The sequence below is a fragment of the Polistes dominula genome, unplaced genomic scaffold (genome assembly GCF_049000335.1).
Source record: "Polistes dominula isolate Pdom_NZ unplaced genomic scaffold, Pdom_raw_medaka contig_22, whole genome shotgun sequence".
In the NCBI taxonomy this organism is placed as follows: domain Eukaryota; kingdom Metazoa; phylum Arthropoda; class Insecta; order Hymenoptera; family Vespidae; genus Polistes; species Polistes dominula.
Window position 1 is genome coordinate 3,959,088 of NW_028300966.1, and position 16,550 is coordinate 3,975,637.

Consider the following 16,550-nt stretch of genomic DNA (forward strand, 5'->3'; position numbering starts at 1 on the left):
ATTATAATGAATATAGAAATAAAACCGTTATGAAAATTAAGATAATTTTATTCCAATTAACGAGAAACTTTGTAAAGAATATATCATACACCGATAATTATTTATAGAATAAATAATAGGCCATATTAGGTTACTATAAATATTAATTTCATATCTTCTTTAGATTTTTTCTTTCTCTGTAAAATGGCAAAGGTAACTAATCAAATTTACATAACTTTTTTTTTAATCTTTCCATTTACTTGTTCCTTATCTTTTTTTATCTCACATGCACTTGCACAGTATCTTCCTTACTTTTAAGTCGTTTATGTGACTTGTTTTTATTGTAACGATATTACAATATAATTACGAATGGTAATAATAATAATAATAATAATTATTATTATTATTATTATATATTATATAATTATTATTATTTATATATTATAATATATATATATAATTATATAATAATAATAATAATTATTATTATTATTATAATATAATATAAGAACGCATTCGTTAATTGCATCTAACTTAATAGCTATCTACAATTAACATTATATAGAAAATACAATAGTGACTTTCTTGTTGCTCAACAAACTCATTACATACAAATTGTTTCTTGTTTAATTGACTTTTCGAATACTGCAAATCGTGTAGAAATTTTGTCCCTCTTTTTTAATGAGTTATTTTATCATAGCGATAAATATTACCATAACATCAATAACTATGCACGGAGCATTATTTGAATTAATATATATTTATAGAGTTATTTATTTATTTTAATTTTATTTATGATATTGTGTAATTACGTTCGTCAATGTGTATGTAACAATTTCAATGATAAATCAAAGTACCATCCAATACTTTTATTCTTGTCGAACGTCCAAATAATATTTTGGTAATTTTTTATTAATGATTCTATCGGTAAAACATGTTTGACCAATTATTTTCAATTGTTGCATGGCAAATAATTCCAAATCTCTCTAATCCATATAATCTATTTTTATTAAAAAAAAGATGGTAAATAATTATGACTACACTTCAATAAATGAAAATCTGACGATCGCAGATATCGAATAGTTCATTCAGGACTCATATGCATTTACTCAGTATCGTATACAGTCTTCACAAAACATTTTGCTGAAAATTAAATATCCAGCATTACGAATACTAAACTATCTTATACGACTAAATGATCATTGTTCTTGAGAAGAAAAATTACAGGAGAGAAGATTAGTTTTTTTTTTCATAGCAATTAGTTGGAACACTTGTACAATGAGACATAGATAATGCTACTTTTTGAATAGTGAAATTTATGTGCACTGTCGTATACAAAATTCATTATAGTAATAATCACATATTTAGATAAATTTTATAAGAACAGGGGGGATGATGGATACAATATATTTTTGACATAAATTATTTATATAAATGTAAACAGTTATACCAAATTTTGTAATTACAAATAAAACGTATCTTACGCATACGCTGTTATATATGCGTGATTATAATTTATTATTATTTGATCATAGAAAATTGGGTGTGTAGGAATTATTTTATTTTAGATAATAAAAAAAATTCTTGGCATTTTTTTCCTTAGGAAATTGTTTTCATGCAATGTTGAAATGGGAAAATAATAATACACTGTTGAGGGTAATTTTTATATCTATGTGACATAAAATTTTCAAAAAGTAGTAATTGGACAGAATGGTCATGTATAGGGGTTTCATATTTACTTCAGGCAACTTTAATTAATAATCATTTCCCACAATGAATATTTGGTTAGTCCCATTTCATTGGTCTATCGGTTAAGACAAATTTCTTATGAGTTAGAAAATGAAGTTTTTTTTTTCTTCCTTTTTTTCAGTGAAATCTTCGTGTATGTTCTTTCTCTTGCTTTCATTATGTATATATTATATACATACAACATTAGTTCAATATTTGAAAGACTAGTAGTATTATAATATATTTAAATGTTAATGTGTGTATTAATGCAATCGTTCATTGATGCAATGTCTGACCATGGGATTTTTTAAAAAAATTAAGTGTGCGTTACCAGTCTTGGTATACGGAAGGACAAATGAAAATACATGCATTTGAATAAAACATAGTAATTATTTTTACTAATGTGAATTTTTATCATTCTAAGATAAAGGTACATCCAAAGCATTAACAGACTTTGCATCAAAAAAAGAACGAACGTTTTATTATTAGATAAGATCGGCTAAGCATTGATACGAAGGTTTTATTTTTTTTTTGAGGGGAAATGGATATTCTACTTATAGTACGTCAATGATTATAGCAATTATTAGTTTGATTAGTTGTTAATTCATAAAATGTTATTTTTCACTTAATGTTCAATGATGTAATAGTATATTTACTTTACTTTCAGACGAGTCGAAGAATGGCAGGCTATAGCAGTACATGCAAAGAGAATTTCTAATTCTTCTTAGCGTCGTTTTTGCTTATTCATGATTGTATATAATAGTTAGATTTAAATAAACTGAAAATTCTTTTTTAAATAATCTTACACAGACACGTAGATATATATATATAAAAGGATAATTTAACTGTAAATTACATCATGCTATGATTAAATATAATTTGTACTAAAAAATTTAATGCTTTTCAAAGGTTTTAATTTTACAAACATTTTCCACTTTTCGTATCTATATATGTAATACTTAATTCACGTACTGCGGATTTAATATTGATAACATTTTTCTTTTTCTTATTTTTTTGTTTTTATTGCTAAGAAATCATCAAAACAATTAATTCACTATTAATTTCAAGATGAATCATGCTCGTCGTATTATAATTTATACTTCCAATGTCTATCTATGCTAACATCTTCGGGATACTATTTGTAATTACAATATAATGATAAGACTATGACAATGAGATTGATGAAAATCAATGATGACAATATAGTATTAGTTTCATAACTAGTAATTACTATAATTCACTCTTAAACATTACTTTATACAATGTATACTACTACTTTTTCCAGCGGAATGTCTACCAACTTTTTCTACTCCTGGTGGTATTTGAATGGTAAAAGGAAATCATTTTTCTTTCCCCTCTTTCCCCTATGGTTGAGTATATATGCCTATGAAAACCAGCTTAAATAGCTTTTTTGTTTCATTTTGTTTTATGCTTACGTTAGATGCTACTATTCAATCATATAAGAAATTGGATGAACTTGTCTCTCTTGTGTGACTATATTTTTAATATACACACACGTACATTTATAAATAAATGAACAAAAATGTATAACTTCGAACAGCAAATTTGAACCCATAAAAAATTTCCAGATTAATTGTAAGTCAATAGTAATTAATTTAAGGCTCGTTCGAAACAACCAATCGTAAATAATATTACTCCGGCGTTTTAGTAGAATTATATATTCATTTTATAATTAAAAATTTAATTTAATCTAATATATTATAATAATAATAATAATAGTAATAATAATAAACGAAGATATCACGCTTCGCTTTTCTCAATCTAAATTCTTTCATTAAATCGTCTATTTCTATAGCGTCGAGAGAGTTTCTCTACCAGTCTTTTCTTCTTCTCCATATCTAGGCTTTTTTTATTTTTTATATTTTTATATATTTTTTTTGTAATTATTATTATTTCATTATTATTATTATTAAAATCGTCATATTGAACCCTGTGTATGACTGTGTATAATTTTTTTTTATTCTTTTTAAATTCTTAGTAAACACACGAGCATATTTATTATATCATATTTGACTTGAGCTGCGGGCACGCAGTTGCGTACTAATGTAAGAGTTTCTTTTTTTTCTTCTTCTTCTTCTTCTTCTTTTGCCAGATCACACAAATGTATTATTTAGCGTATCTTAGCAAAATTTGGCGTATGGCACAAATTAATGTGACACGCACATTATTACGTTTCACATTGTTTCCCTTAATGAGAACACTTTATTTTATTTTATTTTTGTTTTTTTACTTTTCTTCCATATAGGCGCAAGGAAGACTTCAATATAATATTATCGCTTGTTTAATTCTCTCTCTGCTTTTTTCCTTAGTCATCCTCTCATGATCGTATTTCTCTCTTTCTCCCTCCCTAATTCGATAATTATTTCATATTTTCAATGTTAAATCTTAACAATACAAATATATAATACTTGAAACCGATAAATACGTTTTACAACGCATGCTTTTGATTGATTTATGTTGTTTTGTAGTAGAAAGAAACGTAAGATTACTATTATAATTTCAATACGATCATCATAATAACTTATTATCATCATCATCATCACACAATGAAAATAGAATTTCCATTAAAGCCTTGTTATTGTATTTTACTGCTGTTGCTGCTGCTGTGTAACAACTAATGTCAATATTTTGGCTGAGTGTTTATAGAACTTGCACTTGTTCATGTTTAACACGTCATGGGTTAGAAGAATATACTTGCTTCATATCCGATCATTCAATTCAAGAACCAAGTGTCACCAGTGGAGAGCTGGTATTCCAGAGAAAGAATTGCATCGTGTTGGTCGACCGATGTTGATGATGTTGTTGATGCCTTCTTCTCTTTCTACCTAAAACCTCCACAGGCTGGATCTTCGGACTCCCGATGCTGATCCTGTCATACATAGATAGCGATTCCGTCAGATCCAACCTACGATGGATTTCCTATTCTTACGAAAGTGCATTATCGATTGTGGGGGTCTTATTATTAATAACAATAATAATAATAATAAATAAATAATAATAATTATAATAATAACAACGAGAATATAATTTCAATGGTTAGTTGTTAACACAGTCTAACTATTACATTTTTTAATAATAATAAATAATTAAAAAAATATTATTTTCCAAAAGATGAAGTAAGTAAAAGAAAAAAAAATTAAATAATAAACAAAAGAGTATTATTTCGAAATATATAACATAGAAAATAATTGTAACGCGCGTGTAGGGACTTGTACTATAAATTTCTCCCCTCTCTCTATCTCTATCTCTCTTTCTATCTATTTCCTTTTTATATTTTTTGTTTCTATCTATGGTTGTACCGACCAGCATGAGAAGCGGCTACCATATCTAGGGGCAGTGAACCTCGCCGTTTAACGAGTGGTTCAGGAACAGAATCTCTCTTTCCAAGTTCTCTCTTCCATTTATGGGATGTTCCAATGTCATTTCCTTCGACGATACTTCCTGCGAACATCTCTGGTCCGCCGCTACTTCTTCTCTTTAATTTCTTCCGGTTACGAGGTTTCCCATTGACGTTACCACTTTTGCTAAATAATTCCCGTCGTAACTCAGATATATCTGCTGGTATTGAACCTCTCCTAGGTGATGGCATACCAGGACCAGGTGCAGTAATATCAAATACTTTGTTTGTTCCATTATTGTTACTACTTTCTGTATTATTGTTATTATTATTGTTATTATTTATCAATGGACAATTTTCTCTTTCATCTGAAATATATTAAAAAAAAATTAATTATAATAAATTAAATACATACATAAATGCGTATACACGCACACATATATAAAAATTATTTGAATAGATTTTGTCGTTAAAGAATACACACTGGATAAGGAAAACACATTTCCAAGAATATTCTTCAGTGCAGCTTCTTGCGGAAGACTAGCTCTTCTGGGTGCGGGAAGGTTTTCTTCTCGTGGTCCCAATGCTAAACGATTAAATCCTGCTTCTAAATATAATATAAAATTATTTGTCAAATATAATATCCAAGTTTTCATATTATATTTTTCATTATGTGTATTTGAAAATAATACTTGTTGAACTATCTTGATGCCTAGTAATGTCGGCTGGCACAGAACCACGTCTGCAACTATGGTCTACTTTTGGCTGCATAGAAGTCATTGTAAAATCATCTAATCTTGATAATAACGCTACTGGCGCTGAACCACGTCTCTTTTCCAAGCCCTAAACATGTTACATATAAATAACATTCGTTGATTATTTTCTTTTTTTTTGAATACATTTTTAATGAATTCAATGAACACAAAACTTACCTGACTGTTTTTTCGCGATAAAGCGATATTTTTGCTAGATTCTTCGACGCCACGTGGATCGACATTCTCTTTCATTTGCACATCGAAATTTAGCTTAGGAATTTTGAAAACTTTTTCTCTCACATAATCAGAATCCTTTTTGTTAGTTGGAGTAACTGCACTTTCACCGATAGTGGAATCAAGGATATTTTTTTTGGTTCACTACCACTATCGCTCGAAGAGGATACACTTTGAACTCGTGGAGGGGAGTCAGGTGGACTGCCGATGAAAAATTTATGAGTGGGAAGCTCAGAAGACACAGGTATCGTAGTGAATCGCCTACCGGTATTATCAATTAATGGTTTAGGTTCGGTTACGGGTGTTGAATATCTACGTAATTCCGAATCCGTGTTCTTAATGTGAATAATATGATGATGAACTAAAGTATGTTCGGATATTTTATTAGCCAAAATATTACGTATTTCTTCGGAAGGTAATTTCGTCGTACTAGGCTTAATTTCCAAATTGGATTCTATCTTTTGCATATCACTAGTCGAATCCTTATTGCTGTGCGAGCCAGTTAACGAAGCATAAAACACTTCCGTAGAGTCAATTCCCTGAGCGGAGGATGGTCGTTTGTGTCGCGTTTGTTTAGTCGCGTTGAAATCATCGTTACGAGCAACTTGCATCGAATGTCGTCGCGGATGTTCAGCGCTAACACCAGACTCGAGTTTTTGCCGATTTAATTCCGTAAACACGGACGCTCTCTTTCTGTTCAATATATCCGTGGTAAGAGATTCCTTCGATGACTTAACGCCGTTCGTTTTTTTCAATGAAATTAAATCCGCGTCGAGTACTGGTGGTGTACCACAACGACCACCAGAACAAGATTTATCTTTGGTTGGACTCGAAGAAGAACTGGAAACACTATCGGTCTCCATTAGAACTTGAGTGTAACATTGTGACAATTCAGCGGTTGCCGACATATATCTCATTCTTGCGTATGGTTGTAACGGTGGGAAAGTTTGTTGTCTTGTCAATTGTTTAGTTTGCGTACCACCACTACCACCACAACTACCAACACCAACTTTCTGATTGTCTGACTGAAGGACCGTACTTAATCTCGATGCTTCGCTACTGTTTGTTATACTAGCTATACTGGGTTCGGGTAAAAGATTTTCTGCGCTGACCGGTCTCTCCGCGATACTTGATTTTTCCGACATATCACCAGTAATACTATTTTTAGACGATAACAATGACAATGTACTCGGCTCCAAAAGATGTAGATCCTTCAATTTAATCAAATGATTCTTTGATTTATTACCGTGTTCGCTCGGGAAACTATCCCTCCTATCTGCATTTTGAATCGATAAGGATAACGGCTTTGATACGCTTAGAGGTACAGAATGACGTCTACCAACTCGACCAAATATAGCTTTTCCTGGTAAACTGGGCCTTCGAGCACCTTGTATGTATGCCGTTGGAATCAATAAATCTATGCTTCCTGAATCATCTTCCGCAGTTAGTTCTTCCCCAGAACTAATAACATCAACCTCCTCCAACTCGGAAATTTCAGTCTCCGCATCTTCGGCAGTTTCTTGAGCGATAAGAGTTTCCCATTTCTTTTGATTGCTACGTAGATATTCCATCAATGAAACGCTCAGACCATCGCCAAGAAAACGATGCCATTCCTCGTACAATGGGGTTACGACGAACTTGAAAAATCCGACTTGAATTTTTGGAATACTCGTTGAGTGTCGATCGCACAAGGGCGTTACAGGTAAATTTAAACGACGCTCGTAATCACCTTGACGAAAGAATTCTTCGCAAACTTTATAGGACCATTTCCTTGATATATCCCAGGGCCTACAGGGATTCGATATATCCGCACATTTTAATGCTATTTGCAATATGAAATGACGATTATCCGATTTCCTCATATCCAATGTGTTTTCATCCAGGTAATGCTGGAAAAAAAGTCAAACAAATAGGAAACATAGTTAAACACATCACTTATATCATCCTTTTTACTCGATATTTCATAAGTAATGACATATAATAAATAAATTTACCCTAAAACGTGTAAGGAATTCCTGTTGTCTTGTGATATCCGTAGCCAAAATCAACGAACTGATATGACATTGAAGTTCCGATCTTACGTCAACTGGTAATTGATCGGATACACCGCTTTCTATAAGACATCCTATGGCTGACCTCCAGTGATGATTCTCCAGAACCGACGTATTCTGAAGACAATGAGCGAAGATTTCACGTATATTGTGGAATACACTGGATATTCTGGAACGACGAATCGTCGAAATTCGTTTTATACAATTGATATTTCTCCATATCATGGAGAGTTATTTTCACCTGATATAATGCCGCCAGATGATTGCTCGTTGCTACAAGAAACGGTTGATTTACACCCGGGTGATCCAAATCGTGCGTTACTGCAGCTATCAAGGAAGCCATAATTTCTAAATGGGTTAAGTGCGTTCTGATCTGCAATTTCATGCCATAAATCAATTTAATCGTTGCGAATAAAAACTTAATAAAAATCATTTTTTTTAAGGATCAATTAAACACTCACTTTTTCTTCTTGGAGGAAACAATGCATAGCCTGAGTCACATCCGTCGCGTGTATACTGTTGTGGTAAGGATTTGTACTGTGATAACCCTCTTCGATAAAAGCTTTAATTGCAAAATCGCAAGATAAGATAGATCAGAACGTTTATTTTTATTTATTTAATTATTTTGCAATATACGGAATGTTCAGTAATTGGCAACAAGTGTACAGATGAACAAGTGAATGATACTACGTGAAAAATTTAATCCAAAATGGATAAGAGTACACACTCATACTCGACAAATTTTCAAACATATTTTTCCCCAAAACAAAGTATTTTACGAATAAAATTTGAATATACATTATCGATTTATTTTTTTTTCTTTCATGTAGAATCAATCCTTGAAACATTGTACGGACCATTTACAGAACATTTTGGAGATGAATTTAATTCTTACCAAAGAGTTTCCATACCGTGACGACGTCTAAATGAAAATATTCGAGAAGCCCGTACCAATGAAAGAGATGAACGCATAATACTGGCAGAGAACGTCCTGAAAAATCAAATCCACCGTATAATCATATTACAAATATATGCAAAATAAAATAACATTGTTTAAAAACTAGATCATGCTTTTACTAAAATTAGATTTGACATTATAATATATCAAGTACAAAAATAGAACGGAAGATCGATCTTAAGTATATAAGAAATGATTTTTATCTTTTGAGATTTCCATTAACAAGATATTTGATATGATACGTTATAAATACATTTCTAAATATCAAAGGTTGGTAATCTTTGTTTAAAAAAAAATAAAGTAGGGTACCACGGATAGCTGTTTAATGGTAAAAGAAAATGAAACCTTTTAATTTTGATATTTTACTTTAACCCTTCGAGTGCTGAATACTTTTAACTACAATGTTTTGTAGGAACGGAATAATTTATTATTAACTAGATTCTAATAATAAATTATATTAAATAATTAAATGTTTTGTTTCTGAATATAATTTAATTAGTTAATATAAACATTACATTATTTTACATTAATATTAACAAACACGTATATGCGTCGATAAACCACTTTGGTAATTTTTACCAAACGCATATATGCGTCCATAGCATTGTAAGGGTTAAAAGAAAATTCGTAAGTTTAAATTATATACTCCAGAAATATTTTAAATTCATTATTACTATATATAAAATTGTATTTAACATATTCACATTTGTATAAATTACTCCCTTTCTTTTTGTGAAAAGCAATTTTTTTTTTTTTTTTAAATAAAGACTGTTACTAACCTCTGAATAATTATTATACTACATTACGTCTATATAATAAAATTTTCTACGTAATAATATTCGAAGAAAAATTATATGAAGAAAAAGCAATTTTCGCCTGTCACTCACCACCCGTCACTGTTTCCAACGTGAAAGCGTTAAATCGCCAGTTTCCGGCTTTTTGCAAAATACACTGTAAGAAATAATGGAGAAACAAAAAAATAGAAAGAGTTAGAGCTTGAACAGAGAAGAAGATAAGAGAGAAAGAGAGAGAGAGATGATAATAGCATTAATTAATAAAGAAAATAGTAGATAGGAGAATTATTAAAATACACGAATGGATGAAAAGAGGAGTAAGTAAGTGATGAGGGATGGGGTGAGATGAAGTGGGGGTGGAATGAGAGAAAACGAGGAAGGTTCTACGCTTAAGGGTTGTTTTGCACGCTTCTACGATGTGTGTAAAAAAAACTACTCGCAATAATATCGCGAAATTAATTTTTTGTTCTTTTCCTCTTTTTCGCACGATTAATTAATAATTAATAAAATATTTTATGTTTGCGTGAGAATAACGTGTACCAGAAATAACGGGAGAGAATCGGTTGTGTTTTTAGTTATCCTCGAATGATAATGTTCGGTGGTAAGATGAAATTTACGCGATATGTTGTTGGTAGATGAGAATTTTGTTCGCCCATAATGTAATTAATTTACGTAGCACACACATACGCACATTTACATATCTCGTTTCACTAATCGTAATACATAGGATCCTCTCTATTTTATTAATTAAAGACTTTTAATAGGATAACATTTTCTGCGCAAAGTAAAATGTGTATAAGAGTGTGTTTCCAAGTGTAAATACGTGTACGCATTTATAAACACGCACATACACACACACAAACACATACGGTTATAAATAATAATTACTACCGTTTTGTCTCGTTTCTTCTTTTTTTTTTCTGTGTTAACAAGGTGTAAAAAAAAAAGTTGAAAATAAAATGTAAAAAAAATAAAAGTAAATATATTTACTACCGTGTTGCATTTAACGAGCATCTCGAGAAGCGATTTTAACGTGAGTGTTGTTATATGCGTGTACGTGTACCGTGTGTGTATGTGCAACGGATGGAAAAGTTCGTTTGCATGATGAGAAAAAAAGTGAGAAAGAAAGAGACAAAGAGAAAGAGAGAGAGAATGAAAAAGAGAGAAAGGGAGAGAGTAACAAAAAAAATTGATAAATAATACACGTGTGTCTCACCTGAACTAGACCATGAAAAATGTCATCCAAGATAGCTGGTTCTTGATTGAGAGATCTTGTGAGTAACCTTTTACGTCTTCTTTTATGCATCGTTAAAAATCTGCCAGTACGTTTTATCCTGGATCGTGTAATGTCCAAACTCTCCAATAGAATTCGGTCGACGTCCGATAAACGTCTCGTGGATGCTGCTTCCGGTTCCTCTGGTTGCAACTTGACGTCATCCGTTGATTCGTTTGATGGTACTGCGGCATCTTCTGTTTTCGATTTAATAAAACATTCGTTTTATATCATTCATATATGTTATTATTTTTTTAATTAGCACAATGGTGAAACGCGAATGTTATATATTTTTAATTTGATTGTTTTTATGAAAACAAAGTAGGTATAGATGTAAAATAATGAAGGGTTGTGTTCAAAAGTAATTAAACAACCATTAAAAGAATATTTCATTATTGTAAAGAACAAAATGATGACCCATTTGATGGACATGATATTTTGAAATTAATTCAATTATCATTTTTAAGAAAGTATATATTTATTGTTTATAATATAATAAATGTTAACCCTTTTAATACATAAATGAATTATGGTCTTTTTTAAATGGTCTAGCGGCAAATTTTGGACCATCCTTTTTTTATTTGCGAATAATTGCATATAATTTATATTATTTAATTATTATATAAATATATAATAATTATTTCGTATTATATATTATTAAAGTAAATATTATTATAATATTAATAATTATAATATAAATATATAAATAGTATATATTTTATATTAAATATTGATATAAATTTTATATTATATTAAAATGTATATTATATAATATATATTTTATATAATAATATATTTAATATAATATATTGTATATTATTATATAAAATATATAATATTATATATATTAATATACAATATATTATAATATATCAATATATTATATTAATATATTTTATAATTGCAAAATATAATACCGTAATATTTTTAATAAAAACAAAATTATCTAATGTTATTGTAGTATTTATATATAAAAAAAAAAAACTATACTATAAACATATAAAATCACTATAAATGAAAAAAGGAAAAAGCAATAGGTAATAAAGTCAAGGCCATAAAAGCTTAAAGCATCCTTCAACCTACGCGTGTCATTTGTCAACAATTGATCAAACGTGAATCGCAGTAAGCCACTGTTGTATGCTAGAAGAGTGCAACCCACGCACAGATAAATAATACGCTTTAAAATGATTATTATGCTTATTATCATTTTTATTCAGAATTTATCCTTATCGATAACACTCGTTAAAATTTGTATAGTGCATTTTTCTTTTTTTTTTTGTATTCATATCTTTTGAAAATATTTATCTAACAAATATTTACGAGATGTATACCGAGAGACACGAAATCTATTTTATTTTCAACCTACGATTCATTCTCGTGTGCACGAATGTGATGATATTCTCTCTTTACGTAAATCGTAAAGTCTTTCACTATATTTCTCTTTCTCACTAACTCTATCTCTCTCTCTTTCTCCCTCTCTCTCTCTCTCTCTTTCTCCCTCTCTCTCTTTCTCTCTTTCTCTTTCTCCGTTTCTCTTGGGTCGTTGAATCTGTCTGCAATCTGAGAGATTTTCAGAATAGACGTGAGGTTTGTAATTTTAGCGAAGCGTGTCTATTTCAACGCGGTCTGGTTAACTTTGTCGGCAAGTAAACGAGATTAAAGGTGTTCAAAAACAACAACTTTTCTGTTAATACATATAAAGTTGTATAACAAAAAAAAAAACCAAGATACAATAGATAAGAATATAAAAATTTCGATCTGAAATTATTTCAATGTATTTTTTTTATATTATTATAATTTTTAATATTATTTATTATATTATTATTATTTTTAATTTATTATTATATTATTATTATTATTATTATTATTATTATTATTATTTTAATATTATGTATTATTTATTGATATTATTTATTATATTATTATTATTTTTAATTTATTATTATATTATTATTATTATTATTATTATTATTATTATTATTTCAATATTATTATAATATTTAATTATTTTGATATTTTGATATACGGGACTATGTACGAATTTAAAATTGTTGTGAGTCTAAAAATAGAAAAAAGAGAATAGAAAGTTAGAAAATAAGTTATTTTTAAGATTAAAAACAAAAAGAGAACATGTCAAGATATACGTGTCAAGGATGTTATGTTAAAAGTTCTATAGACACTTACAAATACACATACACATTCTTGTACTAGTCCCAGTCGCGATCCATTGTGTTGCAGTTAATTGCAACATGACGTTAAAAGGTCCTAAGCGTTCGTTATATGTGAGTTATCTTATTTATAGATCTCATTACATAATTTAAAATGCACTTGTAACCACCAACGGGGCCGATGCGCTTTCATCTTCTATTATGAGTGTTTAATATGCGTATTAAATATTCACGATTATTATCGTACCAGTGTTTTATCAAAGATTTCAATTTTTTTTTCTTTTTTTCATTAATTCAACCTACATACATTATTATTTTTTCATTGATCATTATTTATTAATATATGATTACAAATATTTAATAATTATAAAATTGAAATGGTAATTAATATTATATTTGTTATTTTCATCGATAAAATAAACTTTGTAAAAATAAACATGAATTATATGAACCGTCTAATAATTTATACTATCTTATGAATATCTAAAATATGAAAAATATTTTTCAAAAAAGTATTCTAGATGAATATGAAATTTATGAACTCGTGTAAGAAAATATTTTCTTTTTTATTAAAAGATGGATGGAAAATTTTTAAATTAATAAAAAAATCCATTAATCTTATATTTGAGATATAAGATGAGACGAATTTTTTAAATAATATAAAATGTTTTTCTCATAAAAAAAAATATTTGTGATCAATGTTAAACAAAATGAAAAAATTAATTTCAATGTTGAATAATTTGATAAATTTGTTTCCTCGTAGGAAAATTGAAAAACGTTTCAACAAGGAAATAATATTGACAGTTACAAAAATGACAATGTATTTGAAAATATTTTTTCCCTGAATGATTTTTATTGTATCTACTTACTATCGATATAGTATACTATGTAAAAAAAAGTGTATAATGCATATACATAACGTATTGAATTTTACTCACCACTGATTCGCACATATACTCCATTCTGTTCCTCGCTATTCACAGTTATTTCGGCAGACCGCCTCTGAAAAAAGAAAAATACAAAAGAAATTTATTCGATATGAGTTTCTATCAGCGATATCTGTAATCAAGTTTAGCGACCGCAAAGAAAACACTAACGTTGCAATATCGATGAATCCACGCAGATAGAACGATTACTTTCCAATATATATATATATTAGAAAAGGAAGGTTACATAATACATTACGCGTTAGGTTTATCCCTCAAATATATATACATATATATATTTATACATATATTTTATCTATATCCAACTATCGAAGAAACCTATTCAAAATCTGGGACGCAATATTGCAATATATAAAAATAAAATTGAAATTCATACTAAAATATTTGTATAATTATGATGATATATGAATTTTTGGTAAGTTGCATCAATGTGATATTTATAATATTGCATGTGATAAAAATAATTAATTTCAACAAGGATCCAAGATGATCATTTCAAATTAAACCAATTAAAATTATTTGATATAAGATTATTTAATATAAATGCCAAGTAATCTTTCTTCCAAACAACGATCATATATGTCCAATTATCAAAGAAACCCATTCAAAATCTGGGACGCAATATTGCAATATATAAAAATAAAATTGAAATTCATACTAAAATATTTGTATAATTACGATGATATATGAATTTTTGGTAAGTTGCATCAATGAGATACTAATAATATTGCATGCGATAAAAATAATTAATTTAAACAAGGATCCAAGATTATTATTACAAATTAAACCAATTAAAACTATCTGATGTAAAATTAGCTAATAAATGTCAAGTAATCTTTCTTCAAAACAGCGATCATAATTACAATAATTATTATAATACCACTGAATTATATCATAACATACATTAAATCATATGAAACGTTAGTGATCGTATAAAATTTGTTACATATAAATGTTAAACAATAAGATAAAATGCAAAAGTAAAATAAGGAAAATATGAAGGAAGAAAAAATTAAAATTTTTAAAATAATTTTCATAATACTTTTTAAGTAGAATAAAATTTTTAATTTTAAATATAATTCTTTATAATATATAAAAATATAATTTTTATATATTATAATTTTATATATACTATATATACTATATATTTATATATACTATATTTATATATTATATATAATGTAATAATATATTATAATAATTTTTTATATAATTTTTTATGTACTTACAAAAAGTAATTAAATTTGTTTATACTAGATTTTTTTATATATACTTAATTAATATTTTTTATATACTAGACTACATATATTTACAAATATAATTTTTTTTATATATTAGATTTTTTATATATATTAAATTAATTTTTTTTGTATACTTAACTACATATACTTACAAATATAATTTTTTATATACTAGACTTCAATTATTTATTGTATTCAAGTATGTATATATATATATATATATATAGAAGAAATAAAAAAAAAGAAAGAAAAAGCCCTTTAAAAGGTTTAAGGCTAATGACGAATGCAAGTAAAAGCAAGAAAACTAGTGAAAAATCTTTCTGGCAATGTAGAGATGCCGACTGGAACTCGTTGGCAGGCTTTTCAAGCCACCAACGCCGGCCGATTGCCAATTGCAAAATGGGCCGACCTGAATTCGTATTCATCTCGAGGTCCCTCGATACTGTTTCGCCGTTGGAACATGATCATCGTCGACGTTGTTGTACCAATGACGAAAAAGGATGGATGTTCAAGATTTCACACAGTTAACGACTAAACGTGATATCTATGCCAATTCCAATTCGATTCAGATTGATAGATTTATAAGTACGTTCTCTTGTCGTCAGCTATTTTTTATGTTCCACTTCTTTTTTTCCCTTTTTTATTATTATTTATTTAATTACAATTTTATTTATATTAAAGTATTTATTTGTTATTAATTTTTTATACTTGAAAAATAACTTTCGGTCATTATTCGATTTTACACGTTAATTCGAACGATAATTTATTATATTTATAGGTTAGGTTTCATTTAGGTAATAATAAACATTTTGAATATTTAGTATAATTAGAAAATTGTGTTAATTTTATTAATTATATTTTAATTATATTTTTAGTTTATTAAGTATAACAATAAATTTGTTGTATATATAATTATATTATATAATATAATATTATATAATTATTATAATATTTTAAAATAAAAAAAATGATAAATTATTTAATATAATTTTATAATTATAAAAATTTATAATAATAAAATATTGAGAACAACTTTTAAAAGTATAAAGATGTTAATATATAAA

At 28.0% G+C, this 16,550-nt stretch overlaps 1 protein-coding gene across 1 annotated transcript in view; it reads right to left on the minus strand.

The window, feature by feature from the left end:
* Nucleotides 1-27: 27 nt before the first annotated feature.
* Nucleotides 28-16,550, minus strand: part of LOC107063627 (uncharacterized) — a 39,815-nt gene continuing 23,292 nt past the window's right edge. The window contains 13 exon segments of the mRNA XM_015315535.2: nt 28-4,597; nt 5,032-5,433; nt 5,550-5,672; nt 5,758-5,908; nt 5,998-6,185; nt 6,188-7,943; nt 8,049-8,222; nt 8,347-8,478; nt 8,567-8,667; nt 9,001-9,096; nt 9,951-10,014; nt 11,074-11,327; nt 14,237-14,300. Coding sequence (XP_015171021.2) covers nt 4,554-4,597; nt 5,032-5,433; nt 5,550-5,672; nt 5,758-5,908; nt 5,998-6,185; nt 6,188-7,943; nt 8,049-8,222; nt 8,347-8,478; nt 8,567-8,667; nt 9,001-9,096; nt 9,951-10,014; nt 11,074-11,327; nt 14,237-14,300 — 3,549 coding nt within the window. The 3' untranslated portion in view covers nt 28-4,553.